Consider the following 19493-nt stretch of genomic DNA (forward strand, 5'->3'; position numbering starts at 1 on the left):
CACTGGCTTTATCAATAAGTGCATAGAGGACGTCGTCCCCACAGTGACTGTACGTTCATACCCCAACCAGAAGGCATGGATTACAGGCAACATTCGCAGAGAGCTAAAGGGTAGAGCTGTCGCTTTCAAGGTGCGGGACTCTAACCCAGAAGATTACAAGAATTCCTGCTATGCCCTGCAACGAACCATCAAACAGGCAAAGAGTCAATACAGGACTAAGATTGAATCATACTACACCGGCTCCGACGCTAGTTTTATGTGGCAGGGCTTGCAAACTATTTCAGACTACAAAGGGACGCACAGCCGCGAGCTGCCCAGTGGCACAAGCCTACCAGACGAGCTAAATCACTTCTATGCTCACTTGTGAGGCAAGCAACACTGAGGCACACATGAGAGCATCAGCTGTTCCGGATGACTGTGTGATCACGCTCTCCGTAGACGACGTGAGAAAGACCTTTAAACAGGTCAACATTCACAAGGCTGCGGAGCCAGACGGATTACCAGGACGTGTGCTCCAGGCATGTGCTGACCAACTGGCAGGTGTCTTCACTGACATTTTCAACATGTCCCTGATTGAGTCTGTAATACCAACATGTTTCAAGCAGACCACCATAGTCCCTGTGCCCAAGAACACAAAGGCAACCTGCCTAAATGACTACAGACCCGTAGCACTCACGTCTGTAGCCATGAAGTGCGTTGAAAGGCTGGTAATGGCTCACATCAACACCATTATCCCAGAAACCCTAGACCCACTCCAATTTGCATACCGCCCAAACAGATCCAAAGATGATGCAATCTCTATTGCACTCCACACTGCCCTTTCCAACCTGGACAAAAAGAACACTTATGTGAGAATGCTATTCATTGACTACAGCTCAGCGTTCAATACCAAGGTCCCCTCAAAGCTCATCACTAAGCTAAGGATCCTGGGACTAAACACCTCCCTCTGCAACTGGATCCTGGACTTCCTGACGGGCCGCCCCCAGGTGGTGAGGGTAGGTAGCAACATCTGCCACACTGATCCTCAACACTGGAGCTCCCCAGGGGTGCGTGCTCAGTTCCCTCCTGTAATCCCTGTTCACCCACGACTGCATGGCCAGGCACGACTCCAACACCATCATTAAGTGGTAGGCCTGATCACCGACAACGACGAGAAAGCCTATAGGGAGGAGGTCAGAGACCTGGTCGGGTGGTGCTAGATTAACAACCTATCCCTCAACGTGACTAAGGAGATAATTGTGGACTACAGGAAAAGGAGGACCGAGCACGCTCCCATTCTCATCGACAGGGCTGTAGTGGAGCAGGTTGAGAGCTTCAAGTTCCTTGGTATCCACATCACCAACAAACTAGAATGGTCCAAACACAGCAAGACAGTCAAGAAGAGGGCACGACAAGGCCTATTCCCCCTCAGGAAACTAGAAAGATTTGGCATGGTTCCTACAGCTGCACAATCGAGAGCATCACTGCCTGGTACGGCAATTGCTTGGCCTCAGACCGCAAGGCACTACAGAGGGCAGTGCGTAAGGCCCAGTACATCACTGGGGCTAACCTGCCTGCCTTCCAGGACCTCTATCCCAGGCGGTGTCAGAGGAAGGCCCTAAAAATTGTCAAAGACCCCAGCCACCCCAGTCATAGACTGTTCTCTCTACTACCGCATGGCAAGCGGTACCGGAGTGCCAATCGAGGACAAAAAGGCTTCTCAACAGTTTTTAGCCCCAAGCCATAAGACTCCAGAACAGGTAATCAAATGGCTAGCCGGACTATTTGCATTATGTGCCCCCCCCCCCCCCCCAACCCCTCTTACGCAGCTGCTACTCTCTGTTTATCATATATACATAGTCACTTTAACTATACATTCATGTACATACTACCTTAATTGGGCCGACCAACCAGTGCTCCGCGACATTGGCTAACCGGGCTATCTGCAGCGTCCCGCCACCCGCCAACCCCTCTTTTACACTACTGCTACTCTCTGTTCATCATATATGCATAGTCACTTTAAACCATATCTACATGTACATACTACCTCAAATCAGCCTGACTAACCAGTGTCTGTATGTAGCCTCACTACTTTTATAGCCTCGCTACTGTTTTTCACTGTTGTTTTTATTTCCTTACTTACCTATTGTCCACCTAATACAATTTTTTGCACTATTGGTTAGAGCCTGTAAGTAAGCATTTCACTGTAAGGTGACACCTGTTGTATTCGGCAAACGTGACACATAAACTTTGATTTGATGAGCAGAAGAAGAATAGTGTTTGAGGGTCAAAAGCATGTCCTGTTAAGGTGTGAGGGATTTGTGATAAAGAAGCACAGGAATGTGTTTTCTGAACTGAAGGAGTAGTGTAACGATCCTAGCCTTGAGAAATCCCCCAAGGGAGATTTCACTCTAGGCATCTCTCTTGGTGTTCCTTTAGAGCAGGGTTTCCCGAACCTCTCCTCTGCCCCTCCAGAGCTTTCACTTTACTAATAGCACAAACTCAGGGCGCGTCGCGTTTAGAGATTAAGAAGGGGCGTGGCATCAGGTCTCTGCTATTGAGTTTGTGCTTATTAGTACCGAAAAACATTGTGCTTATTTTTTGTTCATGTAGCACATATTAAGGGTAGACTGTGTTGGTATACGCACAGATAGGACAATGAGACCGATTTCACCGGATGTATAATTATGAAGCAGTCGCTTGGCAGTTATGTCGCCCGCCAAGCAGGGAGTTTTTGTATGAGGCTAGTAGCATAGAATCTCTCTCCAATAATCAATCTGAGCACCAGGCTTGTCGGTATGTTCTCCGTATACCCCAATGGTCCGAATAGCCTCTCTCTATTTGGTGGGGAGTGGACATTTCAACCGGATACTTCAGATTTCATATCCGGTGAAACATGTGACTTCTTGTTTTGTCTTTGGTGTTAAAGTGGGCGAAAGTGGTATTTGGTATAACGTGCGATAGTTTCAGTGACGGTGTTCGGTCAGTCTGACAGTAAAGATGCCATTGTGTGGAGGAACAACTGGGCCAAAGGATGCCACTGAGGAGGTGCAGAAGATTTGTGATGAGGTTAGAAAGGAAAGGGGACTGTCAGTGTCTGTGTAGATCGAGTAATGAACGCCATTCGCCACCAAATGTAGTCTACTAAAATACTACTAAAAGATAACCATGTTTTTGCCCACAGATGAAGCCGCATGCAGAGCAGAAAACGGGGAGGAATTTTGACGTTTTCACAGCGAAAATTTACAAGACTCAGTTGGTGGCAGGGACCAACTTCTTCATCAAGGTTTCAGATTATTTCTTGCTACGTAACACTTTACATTACTGTCCCCTTATTACTGTGGTATGTAATTACAGTGTAACAAGTATTGCAATTACTCATTCTTCCTAACCTCAGCCCTAAGGTACAGCCCTACAGTACACACTTCTTAGCCCTATCCAGGCTGTGTCACATCTGGCCGTGATTGGGAGTCCCATAGGGCGGCACACAATTGTCTTCCGGGTTTGGCCGGTGTAGACCGTCAATGTAAATAAGAATTTGTTTTTAACCGAATTGCCTAGTTAAATAAAGGTTATGTAACGCTAGTACAGGGTAAATAGTGTAGTAATGGGTCATTACAATACATGTTACACTTTAATTACAGGAATAATTACCCAGTAAAAAGGGCACTGTAATGTGTAACTAAAGAGGGTGGTTTATGGAGTTTATTTGATAGTACCCTTTCAGTAGCCTACATTGTTACACTGTAAGCCAAGTGTCCAGTGGACACAGACTGCATTTCAGTGCATTGATACTGGATTCCATTTCACATGTTCCATGAAACATGGATGGATGTAACTTGTCAGTTGTTAGAGACCTCTAACCCTAACACTCATCCATATATGTATATATTTTTATTCCAGTCCTTCACTTACATTTGTGTGTCTTACAGGTTCATGTTGGTGGTGAAGACCATGTCCACCTGCGCGTGTATAAAATGCTGCCACACGCCGGAAGCAAACTGGAGCTGACCAGCCTGCAGGAGTCCAAAGCCCACAGCGACCCCATCGAATACTTCTGATTAACCCTGACCTTTGACCCCATCAAGTACTTCTAATGACCCCTGTGACCCAGCCGCAGTCCGAGCCGAACCCCGGTGCCTACCCTACCCAATACACCACAGCCTCCTTTCCCTCCACATAATAGATCTGTGGTCATTCTACAGCCCAGGTAGCCTTTTAATATCAGTTTTCAGTGTTTCTTAAAATGATTTTATAATATGTAGCTGATGGGAAACCTTCATGTATGAAGGGAAATTGAAATAATGAATGAGCTCCAAACATGAATGTATATTTGCCTACTCAATTAAAGACAATATACTATTTTGCCACATGGTTAATAAATCATAATACTTTGTAACGAAGATTAATTCCTTGTCCATTATCGATGGTCTTTGAACACAATTTCAAACCTAGATCAACCCATCGCCCTCAGGTGACAGGTTAACACCAGCCTGGAAACAAGTCCCTGCAGCAATGTTCCAACATTTAGTGGAAAGAAGAGTGAAGTCTGTTACAGCAGCAACGGGGGGGACAAACTCCATATTAATGCCCATGATTTTAGAATGAGATGTTTGATGAGCAGGTGTCCACATACTTTTGGTCATGTGGTGTATTTATTTTAAATGTTATGCATACATTTGTTTACATCCCTGTTAGTGAGCATTTCCCCTTTTCCAAGAAAATCCATCCAATGGACAGGTGAGGCATATCAAGAAGCTGATTTAAATAAAAGGATCCGTACACAGGTGCACCTTGTGCTGGGAACAATAAAAGGCCACTCTAAAATGTGCAGTTTTGTCACACACCACAATGTCACCGATGTCTCAGGTTTTGAGTGAGCATGCAATTGGCATGCTGACTACAGGAATGTCCATCAGAGCTGTTGCCAGATAATTCAATGTTAATTTCTCTACCATAAGATGCCTCCAATGTCATTTTAGAGAATTTGTCAGTACGTCCTATTACTCTGACATTTCACAGTCTTAAAATAAAGTGGTGATCCTAACTGACCTACGACAGGGCATTTTTACTAGGTTTGAATGTCGGGAATTGTGAAAAACTGAGTTTAAATGTATTTGGCTAAAGTGTATGTAAACTTCCGACTTACTTACTTTTACTTCACTACATTCCTAAAGAAAAGAATGTACTTTTTACTCCATACATTTTCCCTGACACCCAAAAGTACTCATTACATTTATTTGAAATGCTTAGCAGGACAGGAAAATATTTAAACTCATGCAGTAATCAAGAGTCATCCCTACTGCCTCTGATCAGGCAGACTCATGAAACACACATGCTTAATTTGTAAATTATGTCTGAGCGTTGTAGTGAGCCCCTGGCTATCCGTAATGGTTTTGTTTTTTGTGTGTGCCATCTGGTTTGCTTAATATAAGGAATTTTAAATGATTCATGCTGTTTCTTTTGAACTGAAGTATATTTTAGCAATTACATTTACTTTTGAGACTTCCGTATATTTAAAACCAAATACTTTTAGACTTTTAATCAAGTAGTATGTTACTGGGTGACTTTTACTTGAGTAATTTTCTAACAAATCTTTACTTTAACTCAAATGACCATAAGGTACTGTTTCAACCACTGCATAAAGGAAGGTCCATAAAGAAATGGTTTGTTGAGATTGGTGTGAAAGAACTTGACTGGCCTGCACAGAACTCTCACCTCAACCCCATCGAACACCTTTGGAATGAATTTGAACGCCGACTGCGAGACAGGCCTGATCGCCCAACATCAGTGCCTGACCTCACTAATGCTCTTGTGGCTGAACGGAAGCGGTTGCTTCTTCCTTGCTGAGCGGCCTTTCATGTTATGTCAATAGAGGACTCGTTTTACTGTGGATATAGATACTTATGTACCTGTTTCCTTCAGCATCTTCACAAGGTCATTTTCTGCTGTTATGGGATTGATTTGCACTTTTTGCACCAAAGTACGTTCATCGCTAGGAGACAGAACGCATCTCCTTCCTGAGCGGAATGATGGCTGTGTGGTCCCGTGGTGTTTATACTTGCGTACTAATGCTGTGTGCTATGTGCTCCCGTGGTGTTTATACTTGCGTACTATTGCTGTGTGCTATGTGCTCCCGTGGTGTTTATACTTGCGTACTATTGCTGTGTGATTTGTGGTACCGTCAGGCTTTTGGAATTGCTCCCAAGGATGAACCAGACTTATGGAGGTCTACAATTTTTTGTTTGGGTGGTGCTAGATTAACAACCTATCCCTCAACGTGACTAAGGAGATAATTGTGGACTACAGGAAAAGGAGGACCGAGCACGCTCCCATTCTCATCGACAGTGGAGCAGGTTGAGAGCTTCAAGTTCCTTGGTATCCACATCACCAACAAACTAGAATGGTCCAAACACAGCAAGACAGTCAAGAAGAGGGCACGACAAAGCCTATTCCCCCTCAGGAAACTAAAAAGATTTGGCATGGTTCCTACAGCTGCACAATCGAGAGCATCCTGGTTGCATTACTGCCTGGTACGGCAATTGCTTGGCCTCAGACCGCAAGGCACTACAGAGGGCAGTGCGTAAGGAGGCCCAGTACATCACTGGGGCTAAGCTGCCTGCCTTCCAAGACCTCTTAACCAGGCGGTGTCAGAGGAAGGCCCTAAAAATTGTCAAAGACCCCAGCCACCCCAGTCATAGACTGTTCTCTCTACTACCGCATGGCAAGCGGTACCGGAGTGCCAATCGAGGACAAAAAGGCTTCTCAACAGTTTTTAGCCCCAAGCCATAAGACTCCAGAACAGGTAATCAAATGGCTACCTGGACTATTTGCATTGTGTGCCCCCCACCCCCCCAACCCCTCTTACGCAGCTGCTACTCTCTGTTTATCATAGATACAGTGCCTTGCGAAAGTATTCGGCCCCCTTGAACTTTGCGAACTTTTGCCACATTTCAGGCTTCAAACATAAAGATATAAAACTGTATTTTTTTGTGAAGAATCAACAACAAGTGGGACACAATCATGAAGTGGAACGACATTTATTGGATATTTCAAACTTTTTTAACAAATCAAAAACTGAAAAATTGGGCGTGCAAAATTATTCAGCCCCTTTACTTTCAGTGCAGCAAACTCTCTCCAGAAGTTCAGTGAGGATCTCTGAATGATCCAATGTTGACCTAAATGACTAATGATGATAAATACAATCCACCTGTGTGTAATCAAGTCTCCGTATAAATGCACCTGCACTGTGATAGTCTCAGAGGTCCGTTAAAAGCGCAGAGAGCATCATGAAGAACAAGGAACACACCAGGCAGGTCCGAGATACTGTTGTGAAGAAGTTTAAAGCCGGATTTGGATACAAAAAGATTTCCCAAGCTTTAAACATCCCAAGGAGCACTGTGCAAGCGATAATATTGAAATGGAAGGAGTATCAGACCACTGCAAATCTACCAAGACCTGACCGTCCCTCTAAACTTTCAGCTCATACAAGGAGAAGACTGATCAGAGATGCAGCCAAGAGGCCCATGATCACTCTGGATTAACTGCAGAGATCTACAGCTGAGGTGGTAGACTCTGTCCATAGGACAACAATCAGTTGTATATTGCACAAATCTGGCCTTTATGGAAGAGTGGCAAGAAGAAAGCCATTTCTTAAAGATATCCATAAAAAAGTGTTGTTTAAAGTTTGCCACAAGCCACCTGGGAGACACACCAAACATGTGGAAGAAGGTGCTCTGGTCAGATGAAACCAAAATTGAACTTTTTGGCAACAATGCAAAACGTTATGTTTGGCGTAAAAGCAACACAGCTGAACACACCATCCCCACTGTCAAACATGGTGGTGGCAGCATCATGGTTTGGGCCTGCTTTTCTTCAGCAGTGACAGGGAAGATGGTTAAAATTGATGGGAAGATGGATGGAGCTAAATACAGGACCATTCTGGAAGAGAACCTGATGGAGTCTGCAAAAGACCTGAGACTGGGACGGAGATTTGTCTTCCAAAAAGACAATGATCCAAAACATAAAGCAAAATCTACAATGGAATGGTTCAAAAATAAACATATCCAGGTGTTAGAATGGCCAAGTCAAAGTCCAGACCTGAATCCAATCGAGAATCTGTGGAAAGAACTGAAAACTGCTGTTCACAAATGCTCTCCATCCAACCTCACTGAGCTCGAGCTGTTTTGCAAGGAGGAATGGGAAAAAATGTCAGTCTCTCGATGTGCAAAACTGATAGAGACATACCCCAAGCGACTTACATCTGTAATCGCAGTAAAAGGTGGCGCTACAAAGTATTAACTTAAGGGGGCTGAATAATTTTGCACGCCCAATTTTTCATTTTTTGATTTGTTAAAAAAGTTTGAAATATCCAATAAATGTCGTTCCACTTCATGATTGTGTCCCACTTGTTGTTGATTCTTCACAAAAAAATAGTTTTATATCTTTATGTTTGAAGCCTGAAATGTGGCAAAAGGTCGCAAAGTTCAAGGGGGCCGAATACTTTCACATGGCACTGTACATATTCACTTTAACTATACATTCATGTACATACTACCTCAATTGGGCCGTCCAACCAGTGCTCCGCGACATTGGCTAACCGGGCTATCTGCAGCGTCCCGCCACCCGCCAACCCCTCTTTTACACTACTGCTACTCTGTTCATCATATATGCATAGTCAACTTTAAACCAGATCTACATGTACATACTACCTCAAATCAGCCTGACTAACCAGTGTCTGTATGTAGCCTCACTACTTTTATAGCCTCGCTACTGTTTTTCACTGTTGTTTTTATTTCCTTACTTACCTATTGTCCACCTAATACCATTTTTTTGCACTATTGGTTAGAGCCTGTAAGTAAGCATTTCACTGTAAGGTGACACCTGTTGTATTCGGCAAACGTGACACATAAACTTTGATTTGATGAGCAGAAGAAGGATAGTGTTTGAGGGTCAAAAGCATGTCCTGTTAAGGTGTGAGGGATTTGTGATAAAGAAGCACAGGAATGTGTTTTCTGAACTGAAGGAGCAGTGTAACGATCCTAGCCTTGAGAAATCCCCCAAGGGAGATTTCGCTCTAGACATCTCTCTTGGTGTTCCTTTAGAGCAGGGTTTCCCGAACCTCTCCTCTGCCCCTCCAGAGGTTTCACTTTATGTTTAACCCTTAACTGACACACATGGTTCAATTAGTCAACTAATTATCAAGCCTTTGACAAATTAAATCAGGTGTGGCTGTTTATGTGTCACGTGTGCTCCCCCTCTGGCCTCTAGGTCACCAGGCTGCTCGTTATGGCGCACACCTGTCACCATCATTACGCGCACCTGCACATCATCAGACTCACCTGGACTCCATCACCTCTCTGATTACCTTCCCTATATATGTCACTCCCTTTGGTTCCTTCGCCAGGCGTTATTGTTTATGCTCCAGTGTTAAATCCGTGTGCTCTTGTTTTGTGTTTATTTATTGAAACACTCACTCCCTGAACTTGCTTCCCAACTAAGTGCACATCATTACGGTTAAAACAAAAATGTGAAACAGCTATCTAAGCCTAATGTTCACTAGGGCTGCTAACGTTAGCATACAAGATACTGTCACAGATAGGTGAGAACATCTTGTAGAACATATTTGATACTGTTGGCCAAGCGAATACATATCACTCACTCCCTGTCTACAAGAAGAACCAATATCCGTAACTGATTGAAATAAATTAAGAGTTTAGAGTTATGCCGACCGAAATACAGAGAATACTAGATTATTTGTATTTTCTTGTCCGATAATTGACCTCGCGTTCTCACCGTAAAATAGATATCTGCATGCAAATAAGCAGTTGTTTCTTTGTACTAATAGCACAAACTCAGGGCGCGTCGCGTTTAGAGATTAAGAAGGGGCGTGGCATCAGGTCTCTGCTATTGAGTTTGTGTTTATTAGTACCGAAAAACATTGTGCTTATTTTTTGTTCATGTAGCACATATTAAGGGTAGACTGTGTTGGTATACGCACAGATAGGACAATGAGACCGATTTCACCGGATGTATAATTATGAAGCAGTCGCTTGGCAGTTATGTCGCCCGCCAAGCAGGGAGTTTTTGTATGAGGCTAGTAGCATAGAATCTCTCTCCAATAATCAATCTGAGCACCAGGCTTGTCGGTATGTTCTCCGTATACCCCAATGGTCCGAATAGCCTCTCTCTATTTGGTGGGGAGTGGACATTTCAACCGGATGCTTCAGATTTCATATCCGGTGAAACATGTGACTTTTTGTTTTGTCTTTGGTGTTAAAGTGGGCGAAAGTGGTATTTGGTATAACGTGCGATAGTTTCAGTGACGGTGTTCGGTCAGTCTGACAGTAAAGATGCCATTGCGTGGAGGAACAACTGGGCCAAAGGATGCCACTGAGGAGGTGCAGAAGATTTGTGATGAGGTGAGAGAGGAAAGGGGACTGTCAGTGTCTGTGTAGATCGAGTAATGAACGCCATTCGCCACCAAATGTAGTCTACTAAAATTGTAGCTACTAAAAGATAACCATGTTTTTGCCCACAGATGAAGCCGCATGCAGAGCAGAAAACGGGGAGGAATTTTGACGTTTTCACAGCGAAAATTTACAAGACTCAGTTGGTGGCAGGGACCAACTTCTTCATCAAGGTTTCAGATTATTTCTTGCTACGTAACACTTTACATTACTGTCCCCTTATTACTGTGGTATGTAATTACAGTGTAACAAGTATTGCAATTACTCATTCTTCCTAACCTCAGCCCTAAGGTACAGCCCTACAGTACACACTTCTTAGCCCTATCCAGGCTGTGTCACATCTGGCCGTGATTGGGAGTCCCATAGGGCGGCACACAATTGTCTTCCGGGTTTGGCCGGTGTAGACCGTCAATGTAAATAAGAATTTGTTTTTAACTGAATTGCCTAGTTAAATAAAGGTTATGTAACGCTAGTACAGGGTAAATAGTGTAGTAATGGGTCATTACAATACATGTTACACTTTAATTACAGGAATAATTACCCAGTAAAAAGGGCACTGTAATGTGTAACTAAAGAGGGTGGTTTATGGAGTTTATTTGATAGTACCCTTTCAGTAGCCTACATTGTTACACTGTAAGCCAAGTGTCCAGTGGACACAGACTGCATTTCAGTGCATTGATACTGGATTCCATTTCACATGTTCCATGAAACATGGATGGATGTAACTTGTCAGTTGTTAGAGACCTCTAACCCTAACACTCATCCATATATGTATATATTTTTATTCCAGTCCTTCACTTACATTTGTGTGTCTTACAGGTTCATGTTGGTGGTGAAGACCATGTCCACCTGCGCGTGTATAAAATGCTGCCACACGCCGGAAGCAAACTGGAGCTGACCAGCCTGCAGGAGTCCAAAGCCCACAGCGACCCCATCGAATACTTCTGATTAACCCTGACATTTGACCCCATCAAGTACTTCTAATGACCCCTGTGACCCAGCCGCAGTCCGAGCCGAACCCCGGTGCCTACCCTACCCAATACACCACAGCCTCCTTTCCCTCCACATAATAGATCTGTGGTCATTCTACAGCCCAGGTAGCCTTTTAATATCAGTTTTCAGTGTTTCTTAAAATGATTTTATAATATGTAGCTGATGGGAAACCTTCATGTATGAAGGGAAATTGAAATAATGAATGAGCTCCAAACAAGAAATAATATTTGCCTACTCAATTAAAGACAATATACTATTTTGCCACATGGTTAATAAATCATAATACTTTTTAACTAAGATTAATTCCTTCTCCATTATCGATGGTCTTTGAACACAATTTCAAACCTAGATCAACCCATCGCCCTCAGGTGACAGGTTAACACCAGCCTGGAAACAAGTCCCTACAGCAATGTTCCAACATTTAGTGGAAAGAAGAGTGAAGTCTGTTACAGCAGCAACGGGGGGACAAACTCCATATTAATGCCCATGATTTTAGAATGAGATGTTTGATGAGCAGGTGTCGACATACTTTTGGTCATGTGGTGTATTTCTTTTAAATTTTATGCATACATTTGTTTACATCCCTGTTAGTGAGCATTTCCCCTTTTCCAAGAAAATCCATCCAATGGACAGGTGAGGCATATCAAGAAGCTGATTTAAAGAAAATGATTCTTACATAGGTGCACCTTGTGCTGGGAACAATAAAAGGCCACTTTAAAATGTGCGGTTTTGTCACACAACACAATGTCACAGATGTCTCATGTTTTGAGTGAGCATGCAATTGGCATGCTGACTACAGGAATGTCCATCAGAGCTGTTGCCAGAGAATTTAATGTTAATTTCTCTACCATAAGCTGCCTACAATGTCATTTTAGAGAATTTGTCAGTATGTCCTATTACTCTGACATTTCACATTCTTAAAGTAAAGTGGTGATCCCAACTGACCTACGACAGGGAATTTTTACTAGGTTTGAATGTCGGGAATTGTGAAAAACTGAGTTTAAATGTATTTGGCTAAAGTGTATGTAAACTTCCGACTTAAACTGTAAGTAGTTTTTTGGCGTATCTACTTTACTATTTATATTTTTGACTACTTTTACTTCACTACATTCCTAAAGAAAATAATGTACTTTTTACATTTTCCCTGACACCCAAAAGTACTCATTACATTTATTTGAAATGCTTAGCAGGACAGGAAAATATTTAAACTCATGCAGTAATCAAGAGTCATCCCTACTGCCTCTGATCAGGCAGACTCATGAAACACACATGCTTAATTTGTAAATTATGTCTGAGCGTTGTAGTGAGCCCCTGGCTATCCGTAATGGTTTTGTTTTTTGTGTGTGCCATCTGGTTTGCTTAATATAAGGAATTTTAAATGATTCATGCTGTTTCTTTTGAACTGAAGTATATTTTAGCAATTACATTTACTTTTGAGACTTCCGTATATTTAAAACCAAATACTTTTAGACTTTTAATCAAGTAGTATGTTACTGGGTGACTTTTACTTGAGTAATTTTCTAACAAATCTTTACTTTAACTCAAATGACCATAAGGTACTGTTTCAACCACTGCATAAAGGAAGGTCCATAAAGAAATGGTTTGTTGAGATTGGTGTGAAAGAACTTGACTGGCCTGCACAGAACTCTCACCTCAACCCCATCGAACACCTTTGGAATGAATTTGAACGCCGACTGCGAGACAGGCCTGATCGCCCAACATCAGTGCCTGACCTCACTAATGCTCTTGTGGCTGAACGGAAGCGGTGGCTTCTTCCTTGCTGAGCGGCCTTTCATGTTATGTCGATAGAGGACTCGTTTTACTGTGGATATAGATACTTATGTACCTGTTTCCTTCAGCATCTTCACAAGGTCATTTTCTGCTGTTATGGGATTGATTTGCACTTTTTGCACCAAAGTACGTTCATCGCTAGGAGACAGAACGCATCTCCTTCCTGAGCGGAATGATGGCTGTGTGGTCCCATGGTGTTTATACTTGTGTACTATTGATGTGTGCTTTGTGGTACCGTCAGGTTTTTGGAATTTCTCCCAAGGATGAACCAGACTTGTGGAGGTCTACAATTTTTTTTTCTCAGGTCTTGGCTGATTTATTTAGATTTTCCCATGATGTCAAGCAAAGAGGCACTGAGTTTGAAGGTAGGCCTTGAAATAAATCCACAGGTACACCTCCAATTTGCCTATCAGAAGCTTCTAAAGCCATGATATAATTTTCTGGAATTTTCCAAGCTGTTTAAAGGCACAGTCAATTTAGTGTATGTAAACTTCTGACCCACTGGAATTGTGTCAGTGTGAATTATAAGTGAAATAATCTGTCTGTAAACAATTGTTGGAAAATGTATCTGTCATGCACAAAGTAGATGTCATAACCGACTTGCCAAAACTATAGTTTGTTAACAGGAATTTGTTTTAATGACTCCAACCTAAGTGTATTTAAACTTCCGACTTCAACTGTAAGTAGTACTTTTACTTTCTATATTTTACTATGTTTTTACTTAAGTACTTTACACCACTGGCTTTATGCACGGGAGCATTGTCATGCTGAAATAGGAAAGGGCCTTCGCAAAACTGTTTCCAAAAATTTGGAAGCACAGAATCATCTAGAATGTCACTGTATGCTGTAACGTTAAGATTTCCCTTCACTGGAACAAAAGGGCCAAGGCTGAACCATGAAAAACATCCCCAGACCATTATTCCTCCTCCACCAAACTTTACAGATAGTATCAAGCAATGTGGCAGGTAGCGTTTTCCTGGCATCCGCCAAATCCAGATTCAGACTGCTAGATGGTGAAGCGTGATTCATCACTCCAGAGAACGCATTTCCAATGCTCTAGAGTCCAATGGCGGCGAGCTTTACACCACTCCAGCCGACGCTTGGCATTGCGCATGGTGATCTTAGGCTTGTGTGCGGCTGCTGAGCCATGGGAAACCATTTCATGAAGCTCCCAACGAACAGTTATTGTGCTGACTTTGCTTGCAGAGGAAGTTTGGAACTAGGTAGTGAGTGTTGTAGCAGAGGACAGACGATTTTTACGCGCTTCAACACTCAGTGGTCCCTGACGAACTGACTTGTTGGAAAGGTGGCATCCTATGACGGTGCCACGTTGAATGTCACTGAGCTCTTCAGTAAGGCCATTCTATTGCCCATGGTTGTCTATGGAGATTAGAGAGTGGGTCAGAGCAGCTCAGACTGTCACTTGGCTGTAGAGGGGGTGGGGGGGGGGGTAGTGGGTCAGAGCAGCTCAGACAGTTACTTGACTGTAGAGGGGGGGGTGGGGGGTAGTGGGTCGGCACCACTCACTGAACACCGGCTCCGCCCACAACCGTAAGGCTCTCCAGAGGGTAGTGAGGTCTGCACAACGCATCACCGGGGGCAAACTACCTGCCCTCCAGGACACCTACACCACCCGATGTCACAAGAAGGCCAAAAAGATAATCAAGGACAACAACCACCCGAGCCACTGCCTGTTCACCCAGCTATCATCCAGAAGGCGAGGTCAGTACAGGGGCATCAAAGCTGGGCCCGAGAGACTGAAAAACAGCTTCTATCTCAAGGCCATCAGACTGTTAAACAGCCACCACTAACATTGAGTGGCTGCTGCCAACATCCTGACTCAACTCCAGCCACTTTAATAATGGGAATTGATGGGAAATGATGTAAAATATATCACTAGCCACTTTAAACAATACTACCTAATATAATGTTTACATACCCTACATTATTATCTCATATGTATATACTGTACTCTATATCATCTACTGCATCTTTATGTAATACATGTATCACTAGCCACTTTAACTATGCCACTTTGTTTACATACTCATCTCATATGTATATACTGCACTCAATACCATCTACTGTATCTTGCCTATGCCGCTCTGTACCATCACTCATTCATATATCTTTATGTACATATTCTTTATCCCCTTACACTTGTGTCTATAAGGTAGTTGTTGTGGAATTGTTAGCTAGATTACTTGTTGGTTATTACTGCATTGTCGGAACTAGAAGCACAAGCATTTCGCTACACTCGCATTAACATCTGCTAACCATGTGTATGTGACAAATAAAATTTGATATGATTTGAAAGAACAGCACAGGAGAGGATCATTGAAGTGCATATATCTGTGTGTGTGTGTGTGTGTGTGTGTATTATGGATCCACATTAGTTCCTGCCAAGGCAGCAGCTACTCTTCCTGGTGTTTATTAAGGATTCTCATTAGTTCCTGCCAAGGCAGCAGCTACTCTTCCTGGGGCTTATTATGGATCCCTATTAGTTCCTGCCAAGGCAGCAGCTACTCTTCCTGGGGCTTATTATGGATCCTCATTCATTCGTGCCAAGGCAGCAGCTACTCTTCCTGGGGTTTATTATGGATCCTCATTAGTTCCTGCCAAGGCAGCAGCTACTCTTCCTGGGGCTTATTATGGATCCCTATTCGTTCCTGTCAAGACAGCAGCTACTCTTCCTGGGTATATTATGGATCCCTGTTCGTTCCTGCCAAGGCAGCAGCTACTCTTCCTGGGGTTTGTTATGGATCCCTGTTCGTTCCTGCCAAGGCAGCAGCTACTCTTCCTGGGGTTTATTATGGATCCCTGTTCGTTCCTGCCAAGGCAGCAGCTACTCTTCCTGGGTTTATTATGGATCCCTGTTCGTTCCTGCCAAGGCAGCAGCTACTCTTCCTGGGGTTTATTATGGATCCCTGTTCGTTCCTGCCAAGGCAGCAGCTACTCTTCCTGGGGTTTATTATGGATCCCTGTTCGTTCCTGCCAAGGCAGCAGCTACTCTTCCTGGGTTTATTATGGATCCCTGTTCGTTCCTGCCAAGGCAGCAGCTACTCTTACTGGGGTCCAAACAAAATTTAAGGCAAAAAAATGGTAAAATAAAAGAGTACATCACACAACACATTATTACACCACTACAATACAACACAACACGTTATTACACCACTACACATCTACAATACAGCACATTAATACATCACTACACATCTACAATACAACACATTATTACACCACTACAATACAACACATTATTACACCACTACAATACAACACAACACGTTATTACACCACTACACATCTACAATACAACACATTATTACACCACTACATATCTACAATACAACACATTAATACATCACTACACATCTACAATACAACACATTATTACATAGCACTACATATCTACAATACAACACATTATTGCATAGCACTACATATCTACAATACAACACATTATTACACCACTACACATCTACAATACAACACATTATTACATAGCACTACATATCTACAATACAACACATTATTACATAGCACTACATATCTACAATACAACACATTATTACACCACTACACATCTACAATACAACACATTATTACATAGCACTACATATCTATAATACAACACATTATTACACCACTACACATCTACAAAACAACACATTATTAAACCACTACTCTGCCACTACACATCTACAATATCTACAAGGGCTGTGAGACACGGGCTTAATCCTAGACACATGGAAAGTCGGTTGAATACGGAGGGTACGGAGTAACAAAAGACAAACAGCAGTGGGGCTAATGACTCTAGAGATGGGGAACGGAACGAAGAAATGGAGGGAAAGTTTACGGGGCTCCACCCGGAGGGGCAGGTCCCGGGTGGAGAGCCACACCCTCTGCCTGAGCCGATAGAGTGGAGCAGAGGTCTGGTAGTGATCCGCTTGTCACCTATACCTGGAAATGGTCTTCAACAGAGCAGCCCTGGCTCTCTTCCAGGTACGGCGACAGCAGCAGATGAACATCTGGGCAGAGGGATTGCTGACTTCCTCCTCTTGCTCAGGGAAGAGCGGAGGCTGATATCCCAAGGAACACTCGAAGATCAAAAGACTCGTGGCAGAGCAATGAAGGGTGTTGCGGTCGTACTCAACCCGTACTGACTACAGGTGACTCCAGGTGGTAGGGTTGGCGGAGACTAGGCAGTGAAGTGTCGTCTCTAAATCTTGGTTGGCTCGCTCCGACTGGCTGTTGGACTGGGGTTGGATACGGAAGACAGGCTGGCCGACAACCCAATGAGCGAGCTGAACGCCTTCCAGAACTGGTACGAGAACTACGGACCCAGGTCGGAGACCATGTCCACCGGGAGTCTGTGGATCCGGAAGACATGCTGCACCATAAGCTGGGCCGTCTCTTTGCCCGAGGGTAGTTTGGGGAGAGGAATGAATTGGGCGGCTTTGGAAAACCAGTCGACCACAGTCAGGATGGCAGTGATGCCCTCAGACGGGGGGAACCCCGTGACAAAATCCAGGGATATATGGGACCAGGGACGGTGAGGGACAGGCAGTGGTTGGAGAAGACCAGCCAGAGCTTGCCGAGGACTCTTGTTCTGTACCGTGGGGTTATAGGGGTTATAGCGGCGAGACAGGGCATCCTGGAATGAGTAGGTTTGTCCAAACTTTTAACTGGTAGTGTATATAATTAATTCAAGCCCTTTGGGTGTTGCCACAGATTTACATTTGAATTGCCCATCCAAGAAGGCTAAAGGTCCACCCTATGGGACTCCCAATCACGGCCAATTGTGATACAGCCTGGAATCAAACCAAGGTCTTCTGTGACGCCTTTAGCACTGAGATGCAGTGCCTTGGACCGCTGCGTCACTTGGGAGCCCTGAATGCTGCTGCATAATGATGTAATATGCAAGGGAGATATGTATACTGTAGCTAAGAAAGTATTACAAAGTGTATGTTGTGTAGTAAGCTGTTAGTAGCCCATGTGCCTCACCCTAATCATTTGGTCCCTTCCCCCATCATAACTTAGCCTACTTTTCTGACTTGGTGGTGCACATGTAGCCTATAGCCTGTTTTAGAGAAATGTAATCATTGAATATTGTAAGAGCTACCATTGTCTGCTTATATGGCCCCTTCATTTATCCTACTGTTCTGACCTGGTGTACATGGAGAATACTGTAAAAACAATCCATGTTTTAAATTTGGTCGATGTACATTTCAAAAGTGCTGAACAAATAGTTATATGGACTACGTCTGTCCTAGCTCGCTCTATAATGTCTTAAGCAAAATTATGTATTGCCTCGTATCCGCTCGTCGTTCCCTTATGCCATAGTTTGTACGTCTCAATTGTCAGTAGAAACCACATTTGTTTAAGCAAGTCAGCCATATCAGCTATGTTTTTTTTAAAGGCAGTAAATAAGGCTGAATTAACAGTTTTTCTGCCAGATAAGACTCCGCTGATAGCCAGGTGTAGAGGTGGTAAGGATTCCCTCCATGGTGCTGAAAAGGGACAGCTTTATGTAGGCCCTAACAGTTTGTGGGCACTGTTTGTCACCGTTATAGTGCAATTAATGTATTGCTTAGTGTTGTGTTGCGTAGTGGCTTTGCTGGCATGCATCGGAAAACTTTTTGTGGAGTTTGCCCCACCAAGATTGACATGCTAAAATCACCACTGGACAGAATAAAAAAATAGCAACGATAATAAAAACGGGTATGACAGAAACAGTGGATTCCTATTAGCACATCGCAGTCACTTACACAGGACACGACTGCCTACACTTAAATGTGAGAACTGTGAAATGTGAAAGATAGGCTTTCTACATGTTTAGGGCTCCCGAGTGGCGCAGCGGTCTAAGGCACTGCATCTCAGTGCTAGAGGCACAGACACCCTGGTTTGAATCCAGGCTGTATCACAACCGGACGTGATTGGGAGTCCCACAGGGAGGTGCACAATTGGCCCAGCATCATCCGGGCTTGGCTGGTGTACGCTGTCATTGTAAATAAGAATTTGTTCTTAACTGACTTGCCTAGTTAAATAAATATAATACAAACAAAAAATTCAATGCACATCTATTTTCTGCATGACACAAGTTATTTTTCCAACAATTGTTTACAGACAGATTATTTCACTTATAATTCACTGTGTCACAATTCCAACGGGTCAGAAGTTTACATACACTAAATTGACTGTGCCTTTAAACAGCTTGGAAAATTCCAGAAAAGGATGTCATGGCTTTAGAAGCTTCTG

General features: G+C 43.4%; 2 protein-coding genes across 2 annotated transcripts; both read left to right on the forward strand.

The window, feature by feature from the left end:
- The first annotated feature begins 2559 nt into the window (after positions 1 to 2559).
- LOC110500700 (cystatin-B) lies at positions 2560 to 4388 on the forward strand. The gene is made up of 3 exons (XM_021578207.2): positions 2560 to 3048; positions 3164 to 3265; positions 3912 to 4388. Exons 1-3 carry the CDS (start codon positions 2980 to 2982, stop codon positions 4038 to 4040), a joined length of 300 nt encoding a protein of 99 aa, XP_021433882.1. The 5' UTR covers positions 2560 to 2979; the 3' UTR covers positions 4041 to 4388.
- Positions 4389 to 9935: 5547 nt separating this feature from the next.
- On the forward strand, positions 9936 to 11744 carry LOC110500701 (cystatin-B). Its single transcript, XM_021578208.2, has 3 exons — positions 9936 to 10400; positions 10520 to 10621; positions 11268 to 11744. Exons 1-3 carry the CDS (start codon positions 10332 to 10334, stop codon positions 11394 to 11396), a joined length of 300 nt encoding a protein of 99 aa, XP_021433883.1. The 5' UTR covers positions 9936 to 10331; the 3' UTR covers positions 11397 to 11744.
- The last annotated feature ends 7749 nt before the right edge of the window (positions 11745 to 19493 follow it).

Source organism: Oncorhynchus mykiss, chromosome 21, assembly GCF_013265735.2.
Source record: "Oncorhynchus mykiss isolate Arlee chromosome 21, USDA_OmykA_1.1, whole genome shotgun sequence".
Taxonomy (NCBI): domain Eukaryota; kingdom Metazoa; phylum Chordata; class Actinopteri; order Salmoniformes; family Salmonidae; genus Oncorhynchus; species Oncorhynchus mykiss.

Bases quoted from the DNA above. Each gene is read 5' to 3' on its own strand.
- LOC110500700 (XM_021578207.2), top strand. From the start codon at position 2,980: ATGCCATTGTGTGGAGGAACAACTGGGCCAAAGGATGCCACTGAGGAG. The intron at 3,049-3,163 runs GTTAGAAAGGAA...TTTTGCCCACAG, and splicing joins TGCAGAAGATTTGTGATGAG to ATGAAGCCGCATGCAGAGCA. The intron at 3,266-3,911 runs GTTTCAGATTAT...TGTGTCTTACAG, and splicing joins GGACCAACTTCTTCATCAAG to GTTCATGTTGGTGGTGAAGA.
- LOC110500701 (XM_021578208.2), top strand. From the start codon at position 10,332: ATGCCATTGCGTGGAGGAACAACTGGGCCAAAGGATGCCACTGAGGAG. The intron at 10,401-10,519 runs GTGAGAGAGGAA...TTTTGCCCACAG, and splicing joins TGCAGAAGATTTGTGATGAG to ATGAAGCCGCATGCAGAGCA. The intron at 10,622-11,267 runs GTTTCAGATTAT...TGTGTCTTACAG, and splicing joins GGACCAACTTCTTCATCAAG to GTTCATGTTGGTGGTGAAGA.